Raw genomic sequence first — 10779 nt, forward strand, 5'->3', positions numbered from 1 at the left:
CGACAATTTAGTAGTGTTTAGCTGTCACTGTTCTTGATACCTTACATTTTCAGCTTTGAAAAACATCGTTTCAGTGAATACAAAACTAAAACCGATATCTTATTCGAATTTTATCAAAAATCACATTAAATTCTTTTGTCTACGCTGCATATTATATTGAGACGAACGTAAGTTCCAACTTCTTAGGATCGTAATTCAACCACTTCTAGAATAGCTAGAAGCAAGTTTGGAGGCTTAGAGTTTTTTGTTAGATTCCTCGTTAACACATTCACACTTTTCAGCCCTTTTGATAAATCGAAAATTTCACCTCTTAGAATTTTTCGAAAATTTGACATTCAAATGTTCCTATTGCCTCAGTTCACATCAACTTTTTGGACCTACCTTGGAGGTCCTATAAATTAACCGATGTCCGTCCGTCTATTACCAGCTTTCTCGAGATTGGATCATTAGTTTTTTCTGATTTTTGGCACAATGATGCAAAATGGTAATGCCTAAAATGTGACGGAGCCCGATTTTCGAAAAAAAATGAAAATTGTTTTTTTGGCATTTTTGTTTTTTCACACAAAAACATTGTTAATAGCAATGTCCACGATCATGGTTCAATTGTCAATAAAACTGATTTTTGAAGCCGGAACTTTCTAAAAATCGCCGGAACAACCGATTTTCGCCGGAAAAACGGTATTTCTTGAATTTCTCGAGCTGTACTTTATATTTTTTTATGAAATTTAGCACACTGATGCAATATGACAATACCTAAAATGTGACGGAGCCCGATTCTAGAAAAACATTTTTTTCCGGCCGAAAATGCCGGGAATATGCCTGAAAAACCGTTTTTTTTACATTTTCTCGAATTTACATCAAAACACAAAAGTTTTTTCTGATTTTTTACAGAAAGATGCGTATTCGCAATGCTCAAAACATGGCCGAGTTCGATTTTTGAGAAATTTTTTTTTTCGGTTGAAATTCCGGAAATCGCCGTTTTTGCAGATTTTCATTTTATTTTTTCCTTGTATTTCTATGTTTTTCACACAAAAACATTATTGACAACAATGCTCACCATCAAGCATGATTCAATTGCCAATAAAACTGATTTTTGCGACCAGGACTTTCAATTTCTTTTTTCCCTACAACCCTTTCCTCTCCCCCCATCAACAATCAATGATGAATTTATTGCGTTATACATTTTCGCTAAATGCGATATTTTTTGACTGATTTTTTTCTCCTCGTATTGCTATCCAACTTTCATCATCAGGTAGGTCCATTCAGCATCTAGCTTGTTTTTACTGATGTCATCAAAAATTGTGGGTTTTTTAGGTTTTTTCGAGCTTTAAGCCTTTTGTATCATCTGACAGACAGATTCATGATCACATCTTGAATTAGAGTACTTTAAGTGGATAAATTTTCGCGAGACAATTTTTTTCAAAAATAATTTATTTTCGTGATTCGTTACCACTTTAAGGGCTCTGACCATAGTCGGAAAATTGATTTTACTTGTTTGAACATAAAAGTTATATTTTAGGTTCTTTAACACTTTTAACAAAGAATTGCCTTTATAAATTGTTTTTTAATCAAATCCCTTACTAGTAAGAGTAATTAAAAATGTAATCGTCAGCCGTGCAAAATTACTCGAATCTGATTGGTTTAGAGGAGTGCAATTAATCGTTAATTGCACTATTACCACTTTTTGCACTCTTCGGCGGGGGGACACTTTTGTCCCCTTATTCTTTTCTCTCCCAAGTCCTGTGTCAGAGACTTTTTTTTACTATATAATAAAACACAGCGATCTGCTATCGGATTCAAAATATCGATAAATCTTAACTTTTGTAGAAAAATTTATCATTCAACAAAAAATTTTTGCTTTATCCTTATTGAATTTATGATCTGGTCCTTCAGTCAAAATTTTAGGTCTGTAGCACCACTACAGTCGGAATTATGTGAATTCCGATTTGCGGGATCTCAGAGGGGATTTTTAGGGATTTTGAGGGATCTGAGAAAACGAAAGTGCTCTGTTTCAAGAAACCTTATTGCCCCCGCAGGAGCGCAGCGACGAGGAGGCACTCATAGCTTCACGCATAGATATTGGACTGGAATCTCGAATCTTTGCGTTTTTGTTTGTAATTTGATTTCCGGCCAATTAAGTGTTCCGCAAAAATATGGCGGTAAATTATACAGCGGTAAATGTTATACACATTTTCATATTACGTTATATGCTATTACCATTATTATATATTACATTTCATTAGTTTTGATTTTAGCACTGAAAAGCTGAAGCGAGTGTTATAAATGCAAATTATAGAAAAAGTCAAGGGGGAAATATGCATTGTCTGAAAGGGAATATCTATGGAACGAACATTTGAGGGGGGTTTTAAATATTCAAAAAACTTTGAAAAGCTGATTTTTATACTTGTGACTGATTCTGTATATACACTATTTATTTGTGACACATGATATAATTTTTATTTATCTATTTTTAGAACTAAAAACACTGATGATGATTATTAAATCGAAACATGTATGAAAAATAAAAATTAACATGCTTGGTTAAGTTTACCGACTATGCCTTCACTACTCATTTATTATAGAAAAAGTATATAATTACACCATAACACGAGTTACAATATTACTTTTGCAAATCAAAACAAACAAAATGGCAGACTGGTTATGAGCTGATTCTTTCGTCTTTGACTGGAAAAAGTGTTTTGTATGGCTAATTTTGTTTCTTGTCTTTAAAACTGAATAAATACTGTAATTTAGTCAGCTCCAATTCTGGCTTTCCAAGTTAGGAGGGACCTTCCCGAAGGCATTTAACGGTGGTTAGACTAGGCACACAGACAGTCATACAGAAACACCATGAAGTGAAAGTATATAGCTATAAACTCAAAAAGTCTAGCTTCCTGAAGGCACGTCTCTTCATTGTCTGCGCTGCGATCATCTTAATGGATTCAATCCTTTCAGCTTGGAGAAAAGATTGCATCATGAAATTAAGTACTATGAACTTTGGCGCATTTCAACTTTTCTCGACTGTACGTCTGAATGGACCACAATGGCATTCCTTTATTACCGTAAGTTGGTCTAATGTCGACATCTGTCTTCTAATTTCGACACCCTACTTTGAAGATAGGAATGATGGGAAGGTGGGAACTTTGATGGAGAAATCTTTATTTCCTCTCTGATTGCTTCACAAAGAAAATTAGTTTCAATCAGCGATTCCGACCTTGCTAATTTTCCTATCTCTAAAGAAGGATGTCAAAATTAGAAGACGGGTGTCGACATTAGACCAACTTACGGTATTTTCTTTTGACCAACAACATAAAAGATTTTGCTTGAGAAGTGCAATCACAGCGTAGGTGAGTGGAGTCCGGGCCTTAGCTAGGATTGGTTTCTATTTCGCCCTATTTAAGATGGCGCAGAACTTTTTGATGAATTTTATCCGCAGTATCCTCTTGACTATTGTTTATTAGGCAAAGTAGCAATAGAGAATCAATTAATCAATCAATCAATCAATCAATAAATCAATAATCAAATCAATTAATTATTCCTGATTATTTTTTATGTTTCAATCTTTAAAGCATTTATAAATCTTTAAAGCATTAAAAGCTTTATAAGTACATGTCATGACCTTTCAGTGGGGGCATTTAGTGAAAGCTATGACTAGTTATAGTTTTCGAAAATTTTAGATTTTAGTCTATTTCGTATATCAATTGCACTAAATACACAAATTTCCATCTTCATTCGACTACTAAAACTCGAGTTATTATAAAAAACGAGTCAAAGTTTCCCCGATTTTTCATACTTCCAACACCAGATCACCGTGAAAAACAAAGACATTTTTTTTCTTCAATATAAAAAAGAACAAAGAAATTTTACGTTACAATAGCTTCTTTTAATTGAAAACAAAGAATTCGAATGTCAAAAATTTTCCCTTTTTCTGAAAAAACTATGATTTACTAATGATTATTTACTGATGATTACCTCGGAATCGTATGTTTTGTCGTGCAATTAACGATTAATCACTCGTAACAAAGGAGAAAATACCGTAATTACTATTTTCTCCTTTGTTACTCGTGATTAATCGTTAATTGCACTCCAAACCATACGATTACTAGTACTAATTGCAAAAATGACGTTATGAGTTTAAAAAAAGACGTTAATAATATGTTGCATTACCTTCTTTTATAAAAAGTGCTAAGTTTTAATGGGTAATCAACCTTTTTGTTTCAAAGTTTTTTTAAACTGTCTGCAAAGAATTAAAATCTAAATTAATGCATCAAAAGTTATGGCTGTTTTTCTATGAAAAATTGGGATGGAAAATTGGTCAAAAAGAATTATATTCAAGATTTTGTTGAAGCAAATAAGATTTTAGAAAAATTTTCCGAAAAAATATTTTAGTTCGGTAAAAGATACACCAATTACCGCAAAAAAATTCTCAAAATGTTTTATCTTCGCCGAAATAATAAGCTTTTCAAAGTTGTAATACTCTTCTTCGCAAAAGTCTTCATTTTCTTTTTCATCAAGTTTTTTCATTGCGATTCTTAAATTTTCAGACACACGGATAATACACTCTTCTCGAGATGCATAAATTTATTGTTGTCCTCGTTTTCAAACAGATTTCATTGCTATAAAATTACATATTCACAATGATAATTGTGTTTGTGACGGCCGCTGGCCTTTGTTTTGATATGTTTTAATTTTATATTACGTCATTAGTCACTTGGGATTGCGTCTCATTGTCTTCAGTGTATTCGATTTTATTGCGTCTTTTGTGTGTCATCTTAGTAATATTTATAATGTATATAATTAGGTCATTAGGGAATTGTAGAATTTTGAGGCGTATGAATTAAATTGTAAACGAATTTTCTACTTTTATGTAACAGTAGTAATGTTGTGTATGTGATGTGAAGTCCAATTTTTGGTGTGCTTGTTTTGGTGTCGTGGAAAACTTTTTTAGTTAGTATCTATTTTGGTTTGTATTTAGTCAGTAAACTTTTATTTCTATCCTATCTATGTTCTAATGTGTTTGCTTGTATAGCCCTAGGTTAAGATAGCTTTAGGATAAAGTTTTTCGTTTGTACATATTCTAAGAGTTTGTATTTTTTGTGTTTTAGCGTTTGGAATAGCAATCCAATCAGTGAAAATTATCGCACACCTTTCGTATCCTCCCAACGTCCCCTGTGGCCGTTACAGTAAAAAAGTTATCACCATATCGTATGCTTCGCATTGCTATCTCAACCGTTTCGTTTCGATTCTCGTTTCTTACCGATTCTCGTATCGTATCGAATCTCGTATCTAATTTCGTATTTAACCAGTTTGCAAAAACTGGTCTCGTATCTCGTATCCAATCGAATCTCTATTGACTCGATTTCGTATCGTATTTAGTCGATTCCGGCCAAATCGACCTCGTATCCTCAAAATCATCAAATGTTGTTTTGATTTGAACTCGTATCGATCTAATCGAATTTTATCGATTCTATCGAATCCAATCGAATTTTATCGATCTAATCGAAATCAATCGAATTTTATCGATTTCATCGAATTCAATCGATTTCATCGAAATTTATCGATTTCATCGAATCCAATCGAATTTTATCGAATTAATCGAATCGAGCCGATTTTCATGTCTCATCGATTCATATCGTTTTATCAAAAAATCGACTCGTGTACAGTCGCTTTGAATCGAATTTATCGAATCCAATCGTGTTATCGATTTCTGTTCGCAATCGTATCGCACATATCGTTATCGCTATTTTATCGTTTTACATCCAGCCAGTTTTCTACCGTGTTCATTCACTCGCATTTCAATGGCGTCTAAACGCGCGGGCCGCGGCGTGCAGCACCGCCCAGTAACACGTGGTATATTGACACAGCACGCCCTTTGGCAAGAAGATCGCTTGAAACTCCAGAAAATCGTTAAAGAAAAGATTGCTAAAGTAAAGGCTATGTTAGAGATCAATTCAGAAGATGTCGAAGAAGGTTATGCAGAGTTAGAAAGATATTTCAAACAGTTGCTAGTGGCTCACACAAAATGTCAGATGTTGTTAGAACATGACGAACCGAAGTATTCTGACTTGGTCGAAAAACTAGACAAATCAGTTCATCTCATCAGAGAAGAATCATTGAAAGATCGTTGAATGGATCTGTTGGTCCCAGTAGTCAAGAACCAAGAACTCCACAGAACTCCACAGAACTTAGAACTCTACAAGAACAAGTCGAATCAAGAAAGCTAGAATCTGAGGCAGGTGCTATCAAGAACGCTCATCTGATGGAGTTAGCCAGACTCAAACAGCTAAAGTTAGAGCAACAGTATATCACGAAAAAGAGGCAAGCTCAAATCGAGGCAGAATTGATCGATAATGAACTCCAAATTGCCATTGCTCAGTCGAAGCTAGAAGTATTCTCCAAAACAGATCCATTAGTAGACATACCTTACGACATTCCATCAAATGAAAGCTATGTCAATGATTATGTTGCCAAGCACAGTACTCCTGCTGTCGATGCTCCAATCAAGGTGCCACACCCTCCATCTCTGCCAAAATCTTACGCTGTTTCTTCTGCCAGTCTATCTTTCAGAAGACGATTGTCACCACTGAATAATGATGCTTTGTCTGTAGCTCCATCTCAGAGTATCTCCGTCGCTCCACCTCTTCCAGTTTCTGGGTACACCCAAGGAAACCTGCCACGCCCTCAGGCTGCTTCAAACGACTTGTTAAATCACCCAATCAATTTATCAAAAAGGGCGTATACCATTCGAAACAATCCACAGAGTTCTTCTTCTTCACTTGCTGTGGCTGAGACCTCACTTCGTCATTCACCACAACGACCGGTGGACCAGACTTATGACCTGTTTTCACAGATGATGGGTTATCTTCAAGCCCCAGATGCTGATATCAGTCCATTCTATGGAAACCCCTTGAACTTCGAATTCTTCATGGCTTCTTTCCATGAGGCTGTCGAACGGAAAATCAGAGATCCAAAAGGCTGTCTTACAAGACTTCTCCGTTATCTGAAAGGTGAACCACACGAACTCGTTCAAGGATGCATTCATATGGCTTCAGATCAAGGATTCAAATATGCCAAGGAATTGCTGAAAAAACGTTATGGAGACCCATACAGAGTGTACAGCGAGTACATGAAAGAACTCAAAGAATGGCCAAAGATCAAACCAAATGACGCCCAAGCCTTCAGGAAATTTCATTCGTTTCTGATCAAATTCAAGTCAACTACAGATTGTCACAAGTCGTCCAGATCGAACAGTCCAGAAGTGCTTCAAACCCTCAGTAAAAAGATACCATCTTACCTGCAAAACCGTTGGGGAAAGATTGTTCTGAAGGTACGTAAAGTCAGTGGCGAAGCTACATTGGAACATTTCATTCAACTCATCGAAGATGAAGTTACGTTGGTGAATGACCCATTGTTTTCTCATGGTGCATTGAGTGACCCAAAGTCAAAGCCGGAGAAGAAAGGACCTTTCGTGAAGACTGGGCTCAACAAAGTACCTCCTTCTGACAACAGACGTAAACTTAAGTGCATATTATGTGATCAAAATCATGACTTGGATGATTGTGCCAATTTCATCAAGCTACCTCCAAAGGATCGCCATGACTACGTATTCAACAAGCGACTCTGTTATTGCTGCTTGAAGCCAACAAGCAGTAAACACACAGCAAAGACATGCAACCGAAAGAAGAAGTGCACATCTTGTGAAGAGCTGCACCCAACAAGTCTACATGACTACTATGTCCCGCCAACGAAAACAGGACGTATTGCTTCTAATCTCGACGACTCGATTGGATTATGTGTCGTACCAGTCAGGCTGTTTCACAAAGACAGTCCAAATTTCGTAAAAACCTTTGCTCTTTTGGATAATGGGAGTCAAGGGACGTTTATCAACACTGATTTTCTACAAGAAATCGATGCTAGTAGTACCACCACTTCATTATCCATCAAGACAATTCATGGCGAGAAAACAGAAAGATGCAGGGCTGTCGATTTACTCGTCCAGGCTGATCGGACAAGCGTCGAGTCCGAATAAAACGTTCGCTCCTGTGCTGTGTTCCTGCTGGGGCCGCCGGTGAGGCCGAAGACCTTTCCTGTGCTGTGTTCCTGTTGGGGCCGCCGGTGAGGCCGAAGTCCTTTCCTGTGCTGAGTTCCTGCTGGGGCCGCCGGTGAGGCCGAAGATCGTTTTAATGGTTGTATGTTGTAGTATGTTGTGTTATGATAGTGATACGATACTTTTATATCACGAACTGAATTTGGTATGTTGATTCCCCGCCGAGGATGCTCAATAAGAGAAAAGATGAACTTTTCTGGGGAGCCATGTGACGGCCGCTGGCCTTTGTTTTGATATGTTTTAATTTTATATTACGTCATTAGTACTGGGATTGCGTCTCATTGTCTTCAGTGTATTCGATTTATTGCGTCTTTTCTTTTTGTGTGTCATCTTATAATATTATAATGTATATAATTAGGTCATTAGGGAATTGTAGAATTTTGAGGCGTATGAATTAAATTGTAAACGAATTTTCTACTTTTATGTAACAGTAGTAATGTTGTGTATGTGATGTGAAGTCCAATTTTTGGTGTGCTTGTTTTGGTGTCGTGGAAACTTTTTAGTTAGTATCTATTTTGGTTTGTATTTAGTCAGTAAACTTTTATTTCTATCCTATCTATGTTCTAATGTGTTTGCTTGTATAGCCCTAGGTTAAGATAGCTTTAGGATAAAGTTTTTCGTTTGTACATATTCTAAGAGTTTGTATTTTTTGTGTTTTAGCGTTTGGAATAGCAATCCAATCAGTGAAAATTATCGCACACCTTTCGTATCCTCCCAACGTCCCCTGTGGCCGTTACAGTGTTGTTTACACCTCATGAGACATTTTGAATTTCATGTACTTTTGTTTTAGAGGTAATGTTTGCCTTTTGGGAATTTAAATTGGTTTAAATGTATAATTTCATAGCAATGAAATCTGTTTGAAAACGAGGACAACAATAAATTTATGCATCTCGAGAAGAGTGTATTGGCCTAACAGAAAATGTATAACATGCCACAGTTTTGTGCGGGCTACATCAAGTAGAACTTTATATTTTGTAAGTGGCAAATATTAAAAATTCACTATGGTCAGAGCCCTTAAACTAATTTCTTTAATTTCCCTAGGCTAGGGGTTTTGAAAGTCCTGGTTTAAAATTTTCACGAGAAGAATCTTAAACCTTTCTCTAATAGAACAAAAAAGTTAAAGCATTAAGCTTTCAGACCAAGGTTTTTTATAAGGACAATGGTGAGAACTACCATTTTACTACCGGGCCACTTTATTGCGGCATCCAGTCTAGCAAAAAGCTTTAAGTGGACCCCGGGCTAATTTTGAATACGATGCATTTGAACATGAACATATAAACGACTGGACATCTATCTTTTATTGTCTCTTTGATTTGAAGTGAACTTCGTTGCCGCCTGTATGTCAAAATTGGTATGAAAAATCCGACAATATTCCGTCATAATTTTATTTCTTTGAATTATTTAGCTAAAAGGATCGATATATCTTGAACATTACTCCTAATGCACAAAAAAATTATTTTCAAATTTTTTTACAAGTTTGTAATATATTTTATCAACATTTTCAACTCTTAAATGCAGAATTTCAACTGCGTGTATATTTTTGAATCCCTTTTGTCACTCCGATAATATTTTTTTATGACTTGAAAAAATAGCTTCCCAAAGTTGAGAGCCTGTGTAATAACATGGAGGTAATAAGAAATAGATGGAGAATAAATGACTCGGTAATGGCCTAAGTTATCGTTAAATTCTTTTTGATTTACTATCATTGGAAGCAAAAAAATCCGAAATGTAAATTTATAAGAACAGAAGTGAGAATGTTATCCTGATTGAAATAAACATTTTATGCAAAAGGTTCTTGTTCAAACGCGATACAAAAATAATTTTCTCGTAGTAAGGTTACAATAGTTCTATGATTTCATATCGATGTATTTTTGGGCAAACATATTGCTAATTTTGAGAGTTTCAGCACATTTTCCTTGAAAATTTCTTCATTAGAAATCTTTACGTCTAAAAGGGATGGGGCTTTCAAATTCTGATGGATGATTAATTTAAAGGTTACCTGATCGCAATATAGATTTTTTTTTAAATCTATCGGTGATTTTATGAGAGGGGGCCCTTAAAAATATAGGATTTTGTGCTTGTTCCGGCAAGCTTTTTCTCATTTTGATCAACAAAGCTATTATCTCACAATAGAGCTGTTAAAAATCCAACACCTTTTTATTCAGTTTTTTATGAACTTAAATATTCCCATGAGTGCACACAAAATTAATCACTTTTTCCCATTGCAACCAAGGAGCCGTTTGCTTCCGATGATTAGGTACAATGAAATAAAAGTCATTTATTCTCCATCTATTTCTTATTACCTCCATGGTAATAATAATATCGAAATTAGAATGTGACACTTTTAAGTCAAAGTTTAGAAATATTAGTCGGAGTTTTGACAAGCTGACGATGATTTTGCCTCTGTTATCTTTGTTATGATATAGATAAAAGACTTGAGAAGAGTAGAACAACAGAGACTTTTGTCGAAGTTTTGACGTTGTTAGCAAGGTATTCCCAAGTGGTATATCATCAAAATCTATTGTTTCATTTTATACTTTTAACGAGGCAGCAACGAAGCTAGCTGTGTTATCTTCAAAAAGACAAAAGAGATGGATGTCCAGTCGTTTATATGTTCATGATTTGAATAAATTATATGTTTATGGGAAAGTTCGTGAAGCTTTGAAACAACT

General features: G+C 35.4%; 1 protein-coding gene and 1 long non-coding RNA gene across 2 annotated transcripts; both read left to right on the forward strand.

Moving 5' to 3' along the window:
• The first annotated feature begins 4728 nt into the window (after positions 1-4728).
• LOC136809610 (uncharacterized) lies at positions 4729-5135 on the forward strand. Its single transcript, XR_010846995.1, has 2 exons — positions 4729-4947; positions 5106-5135. It is a non-coding gene; the product is annotated as an uncharacterized lncRNA (long non-coding RNA).
• Positions 5136-6259: 1124 nt separating this feature from the next.
• Positions 6260-8029, forward strand: LOC136809664 (uncharacterized). The gene has a single exon (XM_067066208.1). It carries the CDS (start codon positions 6260-6262, stop codon positions 8027-8029), a length of 1770 nt encoding a protein of 589 aa, XP_066922309.1.
• The last annotated feature ends 2750 nt before the right edge of the window (positions 8030-10779 follow it).

This window comes from Clytia hemisphaerica, unplaced genomic scaffold (assembly GCF_902728285.1).
Source record: "Clytia hemisphaerica strain Z4C2 unplaced genomic scaffold, Clytia hemisphaerica genome assembly, whole genome shotgun sequence".
Taxonomy (NCBI): domain Eukaryota; kingdom Metazoa; phylum Cnidaria; class Hydrozoa; order Leptothecata; family Clytiidae; genus Clytia; species Clytia hemisphaerica.

Excerpts from the sequence above, each read along its gene's own strand:
- LOC136809664 (XM_067066208.1), top strand. The coding sequence starts at position 6,260 with ATGGAGTTAGCCAGACTCAAACAGCTAAAGTTAGAGCAACAGTATATC.